Source organism: Dipodomys merriami, unplaced genomic scaffold (genome assembly GCF_024711535.1).
Source record: "Dipodomys merriami isolate MVZ:Mamm:240054 unplaced genomic scaffold, mDipMer1.0.p SCAF_174, whole genome shotgun sequence".
Lineage (NCBI taxonomy): Eukaryota > Metazoa > Chordata > Mammalia > Rodentia > Heteromyidae > Dipodomys > Dipodomys merriami.
In genome coordinates, this window is record NW_027203093.1 from 20,721 (window position 1) to 40,473 (window position 19,753).

Consider the following 19,753-nt stretch of genomic DNA (forward strand, 5'->3'; position numbering starts at 1 on the left):
TAGAGCTAGAAAACAAGATTACAATATTCTGTAACTTAAATAATAGATATTTGTGTTGTAAACTTTTGACCTAGAATGGGCATGTATAGAAACTCTAAAGACTAAAAGAGGGGAGTGAGGGGGTGGAAAGGGGGGAGTGGGGGGGCCAGGGGAGATGGGAAGGGATGGGAAGGGGAAACAGAGGAGGAGGCAACAATGCTTGATTAGAAATGTACTCATTACCTTGCCCATGTAATTGTAATCCCTCTGTACGGTATTTTCACAAAAAAAAAAAAAAAAGACTAAAAGAGTTTTTCTGCAAAACACTCAGTGATGAGGTTCTTCTGGTGAAACCAGAGCAGGAAGCAAAGGAATGGCTTACTCACTTGAGGGCATTGTGTAGGTGTCTTCTTCATCAATGATCTCAGCATAATCATCTGTCTCTGCACCAAAGGAAACAGATGACGGTAAAAGTTAGGTGCCTGGCCTCCTGGCCTTTAGTTAATATAATTTGAAAAGGCAATTAGCGATCTAAACCCCCACAATACCTTAAATATTCTTAAAACACTATTATTAGGCAAATTTTACTCACATACAGGTAATTTATGGAATTAAAGATGACATTATTGCAACATGTTATAATATACAGACCTCAAGGCTCCAAACAAGGCCCTTGTGAATTAAGTATGAATATGATTCAAAATAACCTATCTGTGCTGACTATGGAATTCTCCTCTCCCTCAACTACACCAAATGAATGTTTTAAAAGCTACACTGTGGCCTACTGAGATTTTTCCAAATAAGAATGACATCTTCAAAGACCAGCTAGTATCTGTTTTTATTAACTAGACTCAATTGCATAATTAGAAATTTCACCTTCAGAAAACAAATGACAGTTCAATTTTACAGGAGATTAACTGGGCTGATTTATTTCATTTGTTCAGGTTTCAAAAAATGCAACCCAGGAACTTTTATCCTTTGTAACTTTTTTGCCTGGATAGCTGATGTGTACACATTAATTTCAAAAAGGCAAAAGACTGCAAAAAAGAATAAAACAGGGGCTGGGAAGGTGGCTCAGTGGTATATTGCTTGTCTTGCATGCATGAGGCCTTCGGTTTGATTCCGCAGCACCACATAAACAGAAAAAGCCAGAAGTGGGGCTGAGGCTCAAGTGGTAGAGCGTTAGTCTACAGCTGAAGGGCTGAGGGACAGCGCCCAGGCTCAGAGTTCAGGCCCACAACTGACCAAAAAAAAAAAAAAAAAAAAAAAAAAAAAAAAAGAAGAAGAAAAAAAAAGAAAAAAGAAAGAAAGAAAGAAAAGAAAAGAAAAGAGAAAACAAAGGTGTCTTAAAATGAGGCATTTGGGGGGGGCTGGGAAGGTGGCTCAGTGGTAGAGTGCTTGCCTTGCAAGCATGAGGCCCTGGGTTTGATTCCTCAGCACCACATAAGCAAAAAGAAAAAAGCCGGAAGTGGCGCTGTGGCTCAAGTGGTAGAGCGCTAGCCTTGAGCTGAAGAGCTGAGGGACAGTGCCCAGGACCAGAGTTCAAGCCCCATGACCGGACCAAAAAAAAAGAGGCATTTGGTTTGTTTTTGCTTTTTTTTTCTTTTAAAGATGATGTCAGGAGGTTCCAAAGTCACATTTATGTCTTTTGGTAATACAACAACTTAATTTAATAGCCCACTACCTGTTGTTAGTGGGAAATGAAAAAGAACCACTCATCTGAGGTAAACTACCACTCAGTTGAACAACACTTGGTGAAAATCCAGTGAAGTGAGTTATGTTTGATGCTTTCTGGAAAAAGACTCCCAACTGTTCCCTGGTGGAGGACTGTGCCTGCAGGTCACAGAGCTGGCAGCGCTTCTGCTAACAGGCTGGCAGGTGAGGGTGCTTCCTCTGGTGCGGCCCTTGCACTTCACTCAGGGTTAAGAGCATGGGAACCAAGGAAAACAGAATTCGCACCCTTCACAGCCACACGACAGATATTGCTGCACACACTGGCTGGAACAATTTAGTTCTCAATGTATAACCATTAAACTGATTAAAGTAAAACAAAGGTTTGGCTGGCAGAATGGAAGGTAAATGAACCAATTCTCCATAATTTGTGAAATGTACAATATTCCCTAGTCCTCTAGTTCAGGCATGATGATATACAGAAAAGCACTGGCACCTACAGGCCTGCAGCTCTGCATCTGTGTAGGAAGACTGGAGGCAGAAGGAGTGGCTCTCAAGCCTGTAACAAGGACTGAGCAGGGAGTCTGCTACCACACTCATAGCTAAGGCAATGGGAGCAGCGCCAGTCATACAGAGGAGCGTCTGCTAACTATTTTCTCTTTTTAGTCCAAAATTTATCAGGCTCAACTTCATGGTGCCTCCCCAGAAACTGAATGCAAACAAGGCCACACCATCACCACCTGCAGCTCGGCCCCTCACTGTGGGCATCCTCCCCTGCAAGACAGCACATCCCTTTGGCTGACCCCATAATCCGCTGTCCTTGACTGTGTTGGGTGGATGTTTTACACACATGACACAGGAAGTGAGGCCTTCCAGGGCTGCAGGGGACCACAGCAGGGCTGCCCAGAAGCCCTCTCTCTCCTGTAGCAGGTGTCCACTATGTGAGTGAAAAGGGGGGTGACACCACAACTCCAACAGCAGTGACTTCAGCTCCCTCAGTGGAGCGGAGCTGGCTCAGTGCCAACTTGTTTTCACCAGTGTGCCATCATTTGGACTCTTTTTTTTTTTTTGGCCAGTCGTGAGGCTTGAACTCTGGGCCTGGGCGCTGTCCCTCAGCTCTTCAGCTCAAGGCTAGTGCTCTACCACTTGAGCTACAGCGCCACTTCCGGTTTTCTGGTGGTTTATTGGAGATAAGAGTCTCATGGTCTCTCCTGCCCAGGCTGGCTTTGAACCGTGATCCTCAGATCTCAGCCTCCTGAGTAGCTAGGATTACAGGTGTGAGCCACCAGCGCCTGGCCATTTGGACTCTTTCTTTCCACAAAAGAAGTTTTTTTTTTTTTTTGTAGTTTTTTGTTTGTTTTTTTTTTTGTCACCACTGCTCTGCAGCTTATAGTTGGCATATTACCTAGTATTACTTGGCCTCTGTTACTCTCTGCCAACCTGCCCAGTGTCCACGGAAGCAGAGCTCCTGTGTATCAGATTCATCTGTGCGTCCTCAGCACAGTGCATAGCATAAGAGCAGCCCTTTCAGTGCATGCTAAGCAGCAGAGCTGTTGTACCTTGGCCAAGCTGCACAGACAAATGTGACCTAAAGGTACATGCCACCTACAGGCACTCATGACTCCCTGGATATATGTCATGTGTCCTCATGTACACAAGGACAGCAGCTGGGACCCATGGGGTCGTAACAGGACTACAAGGGATACATGGGATGGTGAGATGTGGCCCTGGGTGAGATAGATGATGGAGAAATGGCAGCTTCTTCCATTGTTGTGATAGGGACAGAGCTGAGAGGCACTGCTGATACTCTGCATCAGTCTTGATCTGACTGCAATGTGTATCCTCAAGGACTATCTCATAAAAGAGCCTATAATTCCTTTTTTGGTGTCAGTCTTAGGGCTTGAACTCAGAGCCAGGGTTTAGCTTTTTCTGCTCAGGGCTGTTACCCTACCACTTGAGCCATAGCCCCACTTCTGGTTTTTGCTAGTTAAATGGACATAAAAGTCTCACAGATTTTCCTGCCTAGGATGTCTTGGAACCACAATCTTCAGATTTCAGCCTTCCAAGTAGCTAGGATTAGAGCCAGGAGCCAACAGTGCCTGGTAGGGATTTTTTTTTTTTTTTGTGGTTTTGTTTTGGTCGTGGGGTTTTAATTCAGGGCCTGGGCGCTGTCCCTCAGCTCTTCAGCTCAGGGCTAGTGCTCTACCACTTGACCACAGCACTATTTCCGGTTTTCTAGTGGTTTATTGGAGATAAGAGTTTTCACATAAGAGTTTCACAGACTTTTCTGCCTGGCCTGGCTTTGAACTGTGATCCCCAGATCTCAGCCTCCTGAGTAGATAGCATGACAGGAGTGAGCCACTGGCGCCTAGCTAATTTTTTTTTAACTATACAAATTCTATATAAAACCTCTGGGGATTTATCAAAACAACACTGAGACTACTGATAACATCTGAGCACAGATATGTTTGCTATGGCCTCCAAACACCAGTATTCTATTCACCTGGGCTAATAATTATTCCCTTTGCAACAATTCTTACAGAAACCACTGAGATCCTTTCTCTCAAGAAAACACAGGGTGACCAATGTGCTGGAGGTCACTTAAGAGTTAAGACTGACAAAGTGGGCAGTGGACAAGGTGAGTCTGCAGCCCAAGACCTGACTACTGGTTTCTCGTGATCATTTTCTTCATCTCTGTAACTGTGCTACCCAGGGATATTCAGGATTACGGTGGTGAGCCAGGAATCACAAAGGTCAGGTGCCTGCACACTGCAAGCACTCAGATGCCTGCTTGTTCAGTTATTACTACCATAGAATGATCTAGAAATGAAGTAGAATCTTTTGCCTCCCAATTTCATAGAGAACATGCACTTTCTGAAAGCTCTATATAGGTAAGAGCTTTAGCTACAATTGCTTTGCTCACTCTATGCAGGTTATTAATTATTTTCATCACAACCTGAACAGGGTGAAATCTTCAGTGAAAACATTCTGTCATTTAATCATAAGAAATAAATGCATATCTTTGTTTTAGTTTACAAACTCTCACTCCTCTGCTGTAGAAAGTATAAAGTTTCATGCAGACACTACACAAAGTAAAATGAGAAACCTAAGACACTAGAAAAGATTCAGAATATCTAGTCTAAGAAAACAATGATTCCTACAATTTCCCCAAATTGCATTGTGTGACTTAAAAATTATGATTATTCTTTTCCTTTTCACTATCTCACTCCTAAGAATTATTATACACACACTCATAGAAATAACACAAATGTGAAAATAAACATTACCGTCCCCACTAATTTCATCTGCAGATCCAGGTGGCATGCAAAGAAAGAGGGAGTAGGGAACAGGAGAGGAGAGAGGAAAGGGAAGAGGAAGAGAGGAGAAACACACTATTAAAATGACAATTTAAGTCAGAATGTAAGAAAAATAACAATTATCCACAAAATTGATTAAAAAAAAGATAGTATGCTTACTTGAATTGAAAGCTATGTTAAGCTGTTGAGTATACAAAGTTACAGAGTAGTACTGTAATTTTAGTTTCTTCCACACAAAGCAAAATTTATGTGACTGCGTCCCACAGTTAAGTATAAAAATGTCTTCTACCTCCCCCAAACAGAGTTTGTGTCCTTTTGGAAAAAACTGAAAACAAACTCATCATTAATCCATACGGTAAATGATAAGCAAGGGAAAAGTACGTAGCATGCCTATTTCAATGAAGAGGTGATTCCCTTGCTGTTCACGAGTGCCAGGCAGGAGACTAGGGCCTTGCACCATGAGCTCACCAGCATGTACACAGCACTTAGCCTCCTGAAGCCCTAGCCCGACATGGTGAGAGTCACCATCACATGGCTGATGTAGGCCTGGACCTGCACTACAAAGATGAGGAGTGTGTAGAACTTGAAGTTCTGCTAACAGTAAGGCTATCTAAATGTATGAAAAACCAATTTTATTCTATCCACTTTTGGTAAATTATTTTATTAATAATTACAATATATCACTGTTTTCTTAGGAAACTCTCCAGGGGCATGGCACTGATCTTTGTGGCATTCTCAAACATCTACCCCCAAAGCATAGACAGCAGATACCTGGGTGTCTGATCATCTTCATTTAGTGGCATGCTGCACTGGGAAATTCACAGTGCAAAACATGTGACCCTGCTAAATTCTGTGGGAAAGTGCTCAGACAGGAAAAATGAAACCAGGCAGCTATATCCTGACATGTCATGCATTTAAGAACTAGCACAGGCAAACAAAGTCTTCTTTTAAGAGAGCAGCCCAAAGACAGACAGAAAACTCCCCACCCCCCAACCCCGCCCCATTATCACTCTGGACAAAGGAAAACACATACACTAGTAACTCAACTAGGCCAGGACCTGCTCACAACAGTCTACAAGCATCTTGCTAGAGTTATTTGTGGGGGTGCTTTGGTTAAAGGAGAGCCTATGCAAATATGGTGCAGTACCGGTAGGAGGAGGTTCAAGGGAACAGAAGACCAAAGGGAGAAAGCGTCTAGCTTTCTTAACTTTATGTTGGCAGTGACTGACTCCTTTATAAAGAGGCAGGAAGAGGAAAGAGAAAAATAAAAACAAATTATTGTAAGAGAAAAGTCAGCTCTATTACATTTTAATTCATATTCATAAAATAAATACAAACTGTAAGGCTTTTATTTGAATATTAGTACAAATTATTTTTCACTGTGATTTACTATGGTTTTAAAAAAATCAATATTTTAAAATGTAGTTTTCTGTTTTGGCAAGGATTAGTACTTGATATAGAGAGAAAGTATGATGGAACTTGTCTTAACTCTCTCTGCAGCCAGCTACTGAGAATAAGTTATTTTATTTTTATAAATAACAAACTAAAAAAAAAACCTACAAGAATAGATCAAAGACCAACAAATAACTTAAAGGTTAAGGATATTCAGTCAGGCACAGCACTAGCCTGCATCCCAGCACTAAAGAGGCTGAGAGGTCTGAGGACAGTGAGTTTGTTGCCAGTGTGGGATCAAAGAGAGCCTCTGCCTCAAAAGAGCAGAAACAATAACAACTAAAACTACAACAACAAAAGTCAATGTTTTTGAAAACACTTAACATTCAACCAGAAAGGGAAAAAGACAACTAGCAGATCCTGATTTCTGAAAGCATTCCATGACCAATGTGCCCCAAATCATTAGCAAAGACTCTCTGATCTGGAGTATCTTAACATAAAAAACTAGTAATGAATACATTTGGATATCTAGGTTTCAAGATTTGCATCATTTGTTAGTGACTTGTTATCATTTGTTAGTGACTTGTTCACTCGTGTGCTAAAAACCTGCACCCAAGTGAAAGTGGTAACAAGTCAGTTATAGTATGGCAATGGCAGCAGTGGCTGCTGTCACCGTGAAGTCCAAGGAAGGACAGAGTCTTGAGATGCAGTAGATGCGAGGTAACTGACTTGGACAGCACACAAAAACACAGGGCATCACCAAAGTCCAGGAAGAAAAAAGTTGAGCTTTGTCTCAGTGGCAGAGTACCAGCCTTGAGCAAAAAAGCCAAGGGAGAGTGTGAGGTCCTGAGCTCAAGTCCCACACACAAAAATTCAACTCAAAGTCCACGAACTCCAGACAATATCAGCATACAAGAAGGAGGAAAGAGAACCACAGTGCAACGTTTATCAACATTAGGAATGTTTTTTCAAACACCACATTTTTCTTTACTGACCACCTACCTCACCTTATTACTTGATTTGAAACGTCAGTTGTGTGTGTGTGTGTATGTGTGTATATATATATTACTATATATTAAATTTGAGGACTTACATGACAGCTCCAGAGTATAAATCTCTCGTCTATCATGAAGAAAACCTGACAGTCAAATGGATCATGTAAATGCTGGATGAGACTGAACTGAGGGAGGAGAGGGGAGGGCCAGGAGGTGAGCACATGGAATGCTAATGGAATGGAATAAGAACACAGACAGTGGGACTTGGGGGAGGGGCTCATGGGGCAGAGTACTTTCCAAAAAGCATGAGTTCAATCAGGAGTACAGCAGAAATACACACACACACACACACACACACACACACACACACACACACGAGTATGTACTGTAGATAAGAGTATGTGCTATAAATATTATATCTCCTGATTTTCCTGATTTTGGCCATTACTGATTGTATAAATGGTATTTTTTTTTAGGCTTAAGAACATGAGCTCTGGAGCCAAACAGTCTCAATTAAAATACTGGCTCCAATATACATTTGCCAACCTTGGAAATACAATTCAAGCTCCATTTCTCAGTTTTGTCACTTGTAAAATTGGAGCAGTGTCAGGTGAAGCGCCTAGAGAAGACACCTGGAATCCCCCACAAGCTAGCACTGCACTAGGGGGCTACTCCACTGTTCTTATTGCTCCATCTGCTTACAAACAGCGCACTATTCTTTATGTTAGCTTAAAACCAATTTTTTAAAAAAATGATGCTATTGCATCATTTACAAAGAAATGGAAAAACCTAGAAAAAATTACATTAAGTAAATTAGGCCTAGAGAGACAAAGTTTTCATGTTTTCTTCCTTCCTTTTTTTTTTTTTTTTTTTTGCCTGTGGTTTGAACTCAGGGCCTGGGCACTGTCCCTGAGCCTCTTAGTGTTCAAGGCTAATGCTCTACTACTTGAGCCAGAGCACCACTTCCAGCATTTTCTGAGTAGTTTATTGGAGATAAGAGTCTCATGGACTTTTCTACCAGGGATGGCTTTGAACCCACAAGCCTCAGATCTCCTAAGTAGCCAGGATTACAGGCATGAGCCACTGGAACTGGGCACGCATGCGCGCGTGCGCAAACGCGCGCACACACACACACACACACACACACACACACACACACACACACACACAGTTTTTTGGGGGGGAAGGGGGGTCCAGTCGTGGGACCTGAACTCTGGGCTTGGGTGCTGTCCCTCAGCTCTTCAGCTCAAGGCTAGCACTCTATCACTTGAGCCACAGTGTCACTTCCGGCTTTTTTCTTCTTGCTTATATGGTACTGAGGAATCGAACCCAGGGGCCTCATATATGCAAGGCAAGCACTCTACCACTGAGCCACCTTCCCAGCCCTTGTATTTTTTTGTTATGTGGAAATTAGAATTTATGAATAGATTAGAAAATACTTCAGATGGTATTAAGTGTACACAAAAGTATTCACTGAAATATGATAGATTCAGGAGAGAATAGCATAATTCCTTAGAAAGGCTAAATCAAAGTTCAACAAAATAAACACCAGGAAACAGATACTTGAAAGGGGTGAGGTGGGGTCAAGGGGAGGAAGGTAGATGAGAAGAAGTGGGGGGAGACCACAGTAAAAAAACTTTGATGTAGGAAGCGGTGCTGTAGCTCAACTGCTAGAGTGCTAGTCTTGAGATGAAGAGCTGAGGGACAGCACTCAGGCCCAGAGTTCAAGCCCCATGACCAACTAAAAAACAAAACAAAAAAAACTTCGATGTATTCCTACAAGATTAAGAAAAGTAAGGGAAGAGGTGGGTTGGGAGGTATGAGTGAGAATGTTCAAAGGGGTGATACTGACCAAGATTCATTCTATCCACAAACTGCTTTGTTAAATGGCAACTCCTTTGCACAACTATGTAAAGATAATACAACTATAAAAAAAATAAAAACTTTTTTTTTGGTTGGTCGTGGGGCTTGAACTCTGGGCCTGGGCGCTGTCCCTCACTCACCTTTTCAGCTCAAGGCAAGTGCTCTACCACTTGAGCCACAGCGCCACTTCCGGTATGCTGGTGGTTTATTGGAGGTAAGAGTTTCACAGACTTTCCTGCCCAGGCTGTCTTTGAAAACCATGATCCTCAGATCTCAGCCTCCTGAGTAGCTAGGATTATAGGCATGAGCCACCAGTGCCTGGGGAATAATTTTTTTTTAACTGGAAAAAAAAAGTAAAACCTCTTTTGAGTTATACTAAGAATTATCCTGCTTCAGAAAAACAGAAATAAAAAGTATTTCAAGGGCTGGAAATGTGGCTTAGTGGTATAGTGCTTGCCCTGAGTTTGATTCTTCAGTACCACATAAACAGAAAAAGCTGGAAGCGGCACTGTGGTTCAAGTGGTACAGTGGCAAAAGAAGGTCAGGACAGTGCCCAGGCCCTGAGTTCCTCAAGTCCCCAGGACTGGCAAACAAAAAAGGGGGTAGGTATTTCAACTTCTCTCATTGAAGGAGCAGCAAACACATGAAGCCCTAGTGCTGGGGAATAAGAAGAGTCTGACCCTCATAGCTGGCTTTTATTCTGAGTGACAACTTTGGGCAAGTGGAGGTGCAGAGTGTGACATAAGTGGTCTCGGGAGCCACCAAAATGAGCAGGCCAAAGTGTGCAGACAGGGTGCAGGGATTTGAGACAATTAGGATTTGCCACAGTCTGGATGTGGGAGAAGCAGAGGGGATCATCCAAAGGACCTGTGGAGGATGGTGAGCTGCCCAGGGAGTGGGGGAGGCGGGGTGCAGGCTCTCTGTGGAGACAGGAGTTCATCTCCAGTGTCTACTTGCCAACTTTCAGAACATTATCCAAATTCCATTTCTCAGCTTTCTCTCTTGTAAAATGGGGGCAGTGTCAAGTGAAGAGTTCATTAGCTTTCTAAGTGTGCAAGGAATAACCCTGGAATCTGGGGGCCAGGAGAGTCTGGGATTGAAGAGCAGCTAGGGAGGAACCACCTTATATACGCCATAAACACAAAGAAACCCCAAAGTGGAATTGAGGCTGGCAGGAAGGGTGCAGGAAGGGTGGGCAGTGAGGTGAGAGGAATGTGGCATTCTGGAAGCCTTGACAGGAGGCACTGAAGCAGGCCCTGGTTAGCTGAGTGCTGCTGTGAAGGGAGTGGAGAGGGGGGGAGGAAGCCATGCCATGTGCCAAGGGAAAAGAACCAGCAGCGAGTGGCAAAGTTTGGTAAGAGAATAGGAGAGGAGGCAGCAGAGGCCAGAGCTGGATTGATGGGAGTTAGCTGGCTGGGGACAACAGGGCATACAGATTCTGATGCCAACAGGCAGTCGAAGGCACACATGGACCATCTTTTTTGCCTATAAAATCTCCCAGTAAGTGCCACACTTACTAGGAGGATGGTGGAGAAGGTGCTGGAGGCTTAGGAGAGTCTGACATGGCTGTGGGACAGTGTGTGGACAAGTCAGTTGCACCCAGGCACAGCATGTGGTCACAGTGAGGCTACGCTCGGCTACAGCAGAGGTGAGACGACTTAAGAGGGGACAGGGAGGTGAGCTGACAGGGCCCATGTAGTGGCGCCCCAGTAGTGGTCAGAGGGCTGTTGTTGATGAGTACTCAGTGAATACCATGAGCAAACAAAGGTGCAATCAGAGAGGAGCTCTCTAGAGGAGAAAAATGTAAGTGGCTAGATCCAAGCCAGTGTTGGCACCAGAGCAATGAGGAGCTGTGAGAAGCAGGGGCCACCAGACAATGAGTAAGGGACCCTCCAAAACTAGCATGGGTGCTCACACTCTTGGGGAGTACAGGAGGGACTTGCTCTGATACATGGGATTTAAAGCAGGCTTTTTGAGTAGTAACCTCCAGCTGCAGGGCCGCAGGGGTGTGATGTAGCACCCATTCCATCAGCGAAAGGACCAGTCCACACTAGAGGAAGGTGCTAACAGGCCCAGAGTGGGGCAGAAAGTGAACACAGAGCGGAATAGATACACTAAGGGTCATAGTAGGTAGGAGAGTCCTGTGCAGGAATGGGCAAAAGCAGGGGTAAAGGGCACAGCAACATGGAACACTGTTTTGCTTTGTGTTTCTAGCTATCCATGTAGCTCTGATCATACCACTCAATGCTGCACCATTCCTCAGTACCTGAGCTTGTGTGCGTGTGTGTTGCTGAATATGACCTGAGTTTTCTGCTCTACAAAGCTTTCCCAGCTGGGCATTCAATCTAGGGTAGTAGCCATGGGGTTGCCCCCACCTCCATATGACTAAAAAGCCATGAATTCATAATCATGTCCCAAAGGATGTCCCAAAGAACAGAAATAACAATTGAGTACAGAGGTGAAGTTTGCTATTTTAAAAGCTGAAAAATAAAGGAAAGGCTAAAGCTATGTCTTCTCGTGTAACCAAGAGGCTGATGAGAAGGAGGGGCTTCAGAAATATTCCTGCCAAAGACAGGAAACATGACAGACTTTGAGACTTGTCAGGCCTCCATCTTTGATGCCTATAGTGAAAACTAGGCATTTACATCAAAAGCTGCTAAAACCATTCAGTAGAAACATTACATTCAATGGATCAGGGCTGAAAGACTCCCACCCTCTGATCCATCTTAATGTCACCCAACCTGATTGGTACACATCATCTAGGAAGTAAAGTATTCTTGCAGGGGGCAAAGAACTAGAGTCAAACTTCTCTAGTTCTTAACAACAGCATACAGGAAATAAAGGAGCCAGAGATAAACAGATTAAGCCAAATAATGTCACAGAAATAGAATCAGCCAAATCCAGAACATAGGAACTACAGGTAAGTGCCACCATCACCATGGATAAATTGAAATTAAAACAGGGAGGCCTATATAACAACAGAGGCCAGGCAGGAAGCAAATTCAATGAGCATTACTTGTGTTGACTTTCATTGAAACAAAACCGAATATGAAAATAAGGCAGAAAAATTTGAACACTGACTGGATACTGATACTTTTTAAGAGTATTTTTTTAAACAAAGATTAAAGATGAGAAATTAAGGGTTAAAGACAGACATGTTTTGCTAACTGCAAGCAAACTATAGTAATTTCTCTGAGCATTAGTCTCATCTGCTTAGTATGAGAAATTATCTCATTGGTCTGGTGTAAGGATGTGGTTAATCCATGAAAAGAACATAGAACATAAAACAGAACCAGGTGGGAGGGGGGACCAAGATGGCGATGGGGCAGTAGGGAAACGCCACAGCTCTCTCCAACCAAAAAGAGAGCTCGAGTTCCAACGCTTAATCTCCCCAAGAAACCGACAACAACAAAAAGACAAACACTCAGAGAAAAACCAGAGGCGGAGAATAACAAAAAAAGAAAGAGAGTAAAAGAAGAATTTCAGAACAGAGAAAAGCGAAGACCCCTCCCCCAACCTTTACTGGCCGCGCGGCAGTGGGACAAGCCGCCGGCCAGCTGGCCCGGCGGGGGCTGCCGGAGCCCCAGACACACAGGGGGCCGCTTGCAGATCACCAGGTACCGATTAGCAGAACAGCGGATCGCCAGGAACAGAGAAACCTACCAGCCAGGAGTCTCCACGAGGATCCCACCCCCACCCCTCTCTCCACGGGAGCAGAGAGGCTCCATCCCGCCAAAGCCGCTGGGCACCAGCAGCGCGACAAAGGGACCTGTCGGCAGACCACCCGCCCGCCCGATCGCGATCGCAACGACCCGGCGGGGCCGCCCGGGCCCCAGAGGCACCGCGAAGAAGCTGCCTGAGCCTGGACACTTTTGACCCAACAGCTTCAACAGAGGCAGAGACAGAAAAGAATCACACAGAGCCACCACCGCCCAACCCAGCCCGGATTGCAACAACAACTGACGACCTACACCACACAGAAACAACCAGCTCCAGGGTGAGTACCCCACAGGGGAAGTGTATCCCTCAAAGGAGACCAGAGCTGGAGGGAATCCCCAGACCCTGACCTAGACTCCCTACCCCAGCACCCGGACCACAGGACCCACTAAAACTGGGAACTGTTTGAGAGCTCCACCAGCCCGTGGAGCACACTCAGCTGGCCAGGCTAGAGCAAGAGCGCCCCTGGAAGGGAGCTTAAATGCCCAAGCCAGGAACAGCGCCCCTGGGTCAAGACTACCAACAGTAGAAGACATTTGAACTGTGTCCCCCAGGCTGTATAACCTAGGTGGTATACACATCAGCACAGGCCTAACGAGCGTGCTCCAGGCTGGGGCCGGAACCAGGCCCGGGGATCCGGCGCCTGAACAACACGACCAACTCCTCCCAACTGAAGTAAAAAGCTGAGCAAACGCCTCAACAGAGGGGAGAAAACCAGGAAACAACACTCCCCGGGAAGCACGCCTGTGACAACAAAAGACCTGGAGGCCCAGGACAAGAGAAGCCCAAACCCCACCAAAACTCCACCCATATACCCTAGACTGGGAATTGGGCAACACAGGCTGCTAGCACCTGATAGTAAGCAGGAGCTCAGACTGTTAAGGCGGCTCAGCAATAGAGTGATAGTCTTGGATGTATGAGGCCCTGGATCTGATTCCTCAGCATCACAAAAGCAAAAAGGGTCAGAAGTGGTGCTGTGGCTCAAATGGTAGGGTGCCAGCCTTGAGCTGAAGAGCTGAGGGACAGCACCCAAACCTAGAGTTCAAGCCCACAACCAGCCCAAAGCAAACAAACAAAAATGCATCAGGAGCCCATAGCAGACTCCAGTATTTGGGAGAGTGCATCCAGAGCATCTGTTCTTCACAAGAGCACCCGTAGGAGCAAACACAAGCAGTCTAGGCTGCTCAACCCTTCCAAAGGCGGGAACTGCCAGCAATCTACAGCAGAGAGCTGAGAATCCTAAGTAAGTCAGAATAGCAGCTGGAAATAGGCTCCCAACAGAACCCAGATCAGGCACAGACTCTCTCTACCAATACAGAATCAGCAACCAAGCAAAGACAGACACACCAAAACAAAATTAACGAGCAGTCTCCTGAACCTCCATGTGAAAATCACAGAGAAAAATCACAAGGTTTACCACCACCCAGGACAGCAAGCTCACCTAAAAAGCCAGCAGCCACGCAGGGGAGAGCCCCAGTGGGAGCAAAGCAGGAATGGAAGACAAAAGCTACATCCAAGGGTTGCTGGAGGCAATGACTCAAGAAATAAAGCGAGAAATTGATCAGAAATTGAAAGAGCACAAGGATGAACTATCCAAAGAGATACAGGGTATCAAACAAGAGATGCATGCAAAAATAGAAGCTGCACAAACCTCAGTAAGAAGTGAGATAAACGCCAAATTAGAGGTAATGCATACCTCATTGAGAGGTGAGATCAGTACTCTGAGAACCAACATTGAATCCATAAAGGGATGGATCCATTTCCTCCATGCAAACCACAATAGAAGCCACTGTCAACAGAGTGAATGAAATGGAAGGTAGAGTGTCAGATACAGAAGACAGAATACACCAACTGGACCAAAAAGTGACAGATATGGAAAAATCACTCAAATTAAACCAAAGGGAAATTCAAGAGCAAGCAGATAATGCTAAAAAATTTAACCTTCGCATAATCGGAGTGCACGAAGGTGAGGAATTCCAGAGCAAGGGAATGCAACACCTATTTAACAAGATAATCAATGAAAATTTTCCCCACCTCAAAAACGACCATCTTAACTACATCACAAAAGCTTATCGAACACCCAACAAGCAAGACCCCAGGAGAAACACTTCTAGACACATTATAGTAAAAATGATAGATCTGAATAATAAGGAAACAATCCTGCATGCAGCAAAAATGAAGAAGGAGCTATACTACAACGGGAAAAAAAAAAGAATCACTGCAGATCTCTCCACACAAACAATGAATGCAAGAAAAGCCTGGGAAAGCACCATACGAGCCCTGAGAGCCAATAACTGCCAACCCAGACTAATATACCCGGCAAAGCTAGCATTCACATTCGATGGAGAACTGAAAATTTTTAATAGCAAAGAAAAACTAAATGAATACATAAACATTAAGCCAGCATTACAAAGAATTCTAAGAGGGGGGACACAACCTGAAGAAAGCAACCAGGAACTGGGGCCTGCCCCAAACAGGCGTTATTCAAAGTCTAACTGAGCAAGCACAGGAGGAAAGGAAAGAAGAAAAACTTAGGAAAACGGAATGGCAGGGACAACAATGCATCTCTCTATACTTTCTCTTAATATAAATGGGCTGAATTCACCAATTAAAAGAAAACGAACTGAGGACTGGATCAGAAAACAAGACCCATCCATCTGTTGCCTTCAGGAGACCCACCTCTCAGCCAAACATACAAACAAACTCAGAGTGAAGGGGTGGAAAAGGATCTACCAATCAAACGCCCCCAGTAAGAAAGCAGGTGTAGCTATCCTGATATCTGACAAAATAAACTTTTCATTAAAATCAGTACAGAAAGACAAGGACGGACACTACATATTAATAAAGGAAACAATCCAAGAGGAGGAGATAACCATCATCAACTTATATGCCCCAAATATTGGTGCACCCAGATATGTCAAACAAATGCTCTCAAACTTACAGAATAAAATAGATCCCAATACGATAATACTAGGAGACTTTAACACACCACTCTCACCAAAGGACAGTTCTACTAACCAGAGGATTGGCAAAGAAGCTACCGAATTAAGAGAGGCCATACTCCAAGCGGAATTAACTGACATCTACCGAGTATTTCACCCTAAAACAACACAGTACACATTCTTCTCAGCAGCTCACGGAACTTTCTCCAAAATAGACCACATCATAGTTCATGCAAGGAATTTAAGCAAATACAAAGGGATCAACATAATCCCCTGTATCCTATCTGACCACAGTGGAATCAAGCTAGCTCTCAATAACAAAGCATACCGCAGAAATTTCTCTAATACATGGAAATTGAACAGCACACTCCTTAACAATGCCTGGATAACAGAAGAGATCAGAGAAGAAATAAAGCATTTCCTACAACTCAATGAAAATGAAAACACCTCACAAAGAAACTTGTGGGACACAGCAAAAGCAGTCCTGAGGGGCAAATTTATTGCCCTCAGTGCCCACATCAAGAGAATGGAGACAGACCCAGTAAATAATCTCATGTTGCAATTAAAACAGCTAGAAAAACAAGAAAAAATGGGACCTAAAGCTACTAGACGAAGCCAGATAACCAAATTAAAAGCAGAGATTAACCAATTAGAAAATCAGAAAACCATAACCAAAATAAACCAAACAAAAAGCTGGTCCTTTGAAAAAATAAACAAAATTGATGGCCCATTGGCTAGATTAATTAAAAAAAGAAGAGAGGAAACCCATATTAATAGGATTAGGGATGCCACGGGAAACATCATAACACGTACCCAAGATATCCAAACAATTCTAACAGACTACTTTCAAAAGCTATACTCTCTAAAGGAAGAAAATCGGGCAGAAATGGATGCATTTTTAGAGAAATACAAGTTGCCCAAACTCAGCAAAGAAGAAGTTAACCAATTAAATAAGCCAATATCCTATAATGAGATACAGGAAGCTATCAAAAGTCTTCCAACAAAAAAAAGCCCAGGACCAGATGGATTCACAGCAGAATTCTATAAGACCTTTAAACAAGAACTAATACCCATACTCCTCAAGCTCTTCAGAGAAACAGAGAAGGAGGGAGCTATCCCAAACTCATTCTACGAAGCCAATATCACACTCATCCCCAAACCAGGCAAAGACCCAACCAAAAAGGAGAATTACAGGCCAATCTCCTTGATGAACACAGATGCAAAGATCCTTAACAAGATTCTAGCTAACAGAATCCAGAAACACATAAAAAAAATAATTCACTATGACCAGGTAGGCTTCATCCCAGAGACACAGGGATGGTTTAACATACGTAAGTCAATAAATGTAATCCAACATATCAACAGAGCCAAGGTCAAGAATCACATGATTATCGCCACAGATGCAGAAAAGGCCTTTGACAAAATTCAACATTCATTCATGCTAAAAGCTCTGGAGAAAATAGGAATAGAAGGAACATTTCTAAAAACAATAAAAGCCATTTATGACAGACCAATAGCCAATATTATACTTAATGGGGAAAAGCTACAACCAATTCTCCTAAAATCAGGAACAAGGCAAGGATGCCCACTGTCTCCACTCCTCTTCAATATAGTCCTAGAACCCTTAGCCAGGGCAATAAGGCAAGAAAAAGACATTAAAGGGATCCGCATAGGGAAAGAAGAAGTTAAACTATCCCTTTTTGCAGACGACATGATACTATACCTCCACGATCCCAAAAACTCCATCCCCAAACTCTTAGAAATCATAAATCACTTCAGCAAAATAGCAGAATACAAAATAAACCCACAAAAATCAGTTGCCTTCCTATACACTGATAATGTACAGGAAGAGAGGGAAATAAAGGGAGCAACCCCATTCACAATAACCTCCCGAAAAATAAAATATTTAGGAATTAACCTAACCAAGATGTAAAAGAACTATTTAATGAGAACTATAAAAAGTTAAAGAAAGAAATTGCAGAAGACACTAGGAAATGGAAAGACCTCCCATGCTCCTGGATAGGCCGACTTAATATAGTAAAGATGGTAATACTTCCAAAACTAATATACAAATTCAACGCAATTCCTATTAAAATCCCAATGACGTACATCACTGAAATACAGAAAACAGTCCAAAAATTCATATGGAACAACAAAAGACCTAGAATAGCCAAAACAATTCTAGGGGATAAAGACAATATGGGAGGGCTATCCATGCCGAACTTCAAACTCTACTACAGAGCTATAATAACAAAGACAACATGGTACTGGCACAAAAACAGACCCGAAGACCAATGGAACAGAATAGAAGATCCAGACATAAATCCACAGGCCTACAGCCAGCTGATATTCGACAAAGGAGCCAAAGACATACAATGGAAGAAACACAGCCTCTTCAACCGCTGGTGCTGGGAAAACTGGGCAGCCACATGCAGAAAACTAAAAGTGGACCCCAGCCTATCACCATGCACCAACATCAACTCAAAATGGATTAAAGACCTTAACATTAAACCTGAATCTCTGAAACTACTGCAGGACAGAGTAGGAGAGACACTTGAACTAATAGGCACAGGAAGGAGCTTCCTGAATAGAGTCCCAGGGTCACAACAAGTTGGAGAGAGACTCGACAAATGGGACTACCTTAAAATAAAAAGCTTCTGCACAGATAAAGCTATCGCAACCAATCTAGAAAGACAACCAACTAATTGGGAAAAAATATTTACCAGCAATATATCAGACAAGGGGTTAACATCCTGTATATACAGGGAACTCAAAAAACTAATCCCTCCCAAACCTAACAAACCAATTACTAAATGGGCAAGGGAACTAAAGAGGGACTTCTCAAATGAAGAAATAAAAATGGCAAAGAAACACATGAGGAAATGTTCATCATCCCTGGTGGTGAAGGAAATGCAAATAAAGACAACCCTGAGATACCACCTTACCCCAGTCAGAATGTCCCACATCCACAAATCAGCCAACGACAAATGCTGGAGGGGATGTGGAGAACGAGGAACGCTATTACACTGCTGGTGGGAATGTACACTTATACAACCACTTTGGAAAGCAGTCTGGAGGGTCCTTAGAAAGCTAAAGATTGACCTCCCTTACGACCCAGTCATACCACTTCTAGGCATCTACCCTGAACAACAGGAACCAATATACAAGGACACATGCACCTCCATGTTTATTGCAGCACTGTTCGCAATAGCTAGGATATGGCAACAACCTGGATGCCCCCCCACAGATGAATGGATCCAAAAATTGTGGTATCTATACACAATGGAATATTATGCAGCCATTAGAAATGACAAAATAATGGCATTTGCAGGGAAATGGATGGAGCTAGAAGGAATCATGTTGAGCGAGGTAAGCCAAGAACGAAGAGACAAACAGTACATGGTCTCCCTGATAAGTGGATGATAAATCCAAAATGTTAGGTGATATGACAAAACTAACAGGACTTAAGAAACAAAGAACTCCCACTCATCTGGTTGAACCACTACCAAATATCCCCATGCTGCTGATCACATATATGGTATATAACATGTGAGCACAGTTATATATTACAGACTGTGATAGACAATTTGCTCCAGGAAAGTTAGAATGAACTTGTGACTTTAAATGAACATCATTATTCCACAATACTGTGAATTTCCGGAAATTATGTAATCACTTAATCACAATAAAAAAAAAAAAAAAAAAAAAAAAAAGAACCTCGGGGAAGGGAGGGAGGGAGGGGATGGTAGGGGGAAAACAATGGAGGGGGTAACAATGTTCAAGAGGAAGTGTACTTATTACCTCACTCATGTAACTGTAACCCTCTGTATAGTATCTTTACAATTAAAAAAAAAAAAAAAACAGAACCAGGTGCACA

At 43.3% G+C, this 19,753-nt stretch overlaps 1 protein-coding gene across 1 annotated transcript in view; it reads right to left on the reverse strand.

Moving 5' to 3' along the window:
- LOC138829571 (focal adhesion kinase 1-like) overlaps positions 1–19,753 on the reverse strand; it is a 93,031-nt gene that overhangs the window by 20,101 nt on the left and 53,177 nt on the right. The window contains exons 12-14 of the mRNA XM_070025921.1: positions 6,115–6,198; positions 4,938–4,955; positions 366–422 (exon numbers count right to left, since the gene is read on the reverse strand). Coding sequence (XP_069882022.1) covers positions 366–422; positions 4,938–4,955; positions 6,115–6,198 — 159 coding nt within the window. The remainder of the gene's footprint in view (positions 1–365; positions 423–4,937; positions 4,956–6,114; positions 6,199–19,753) is intronic.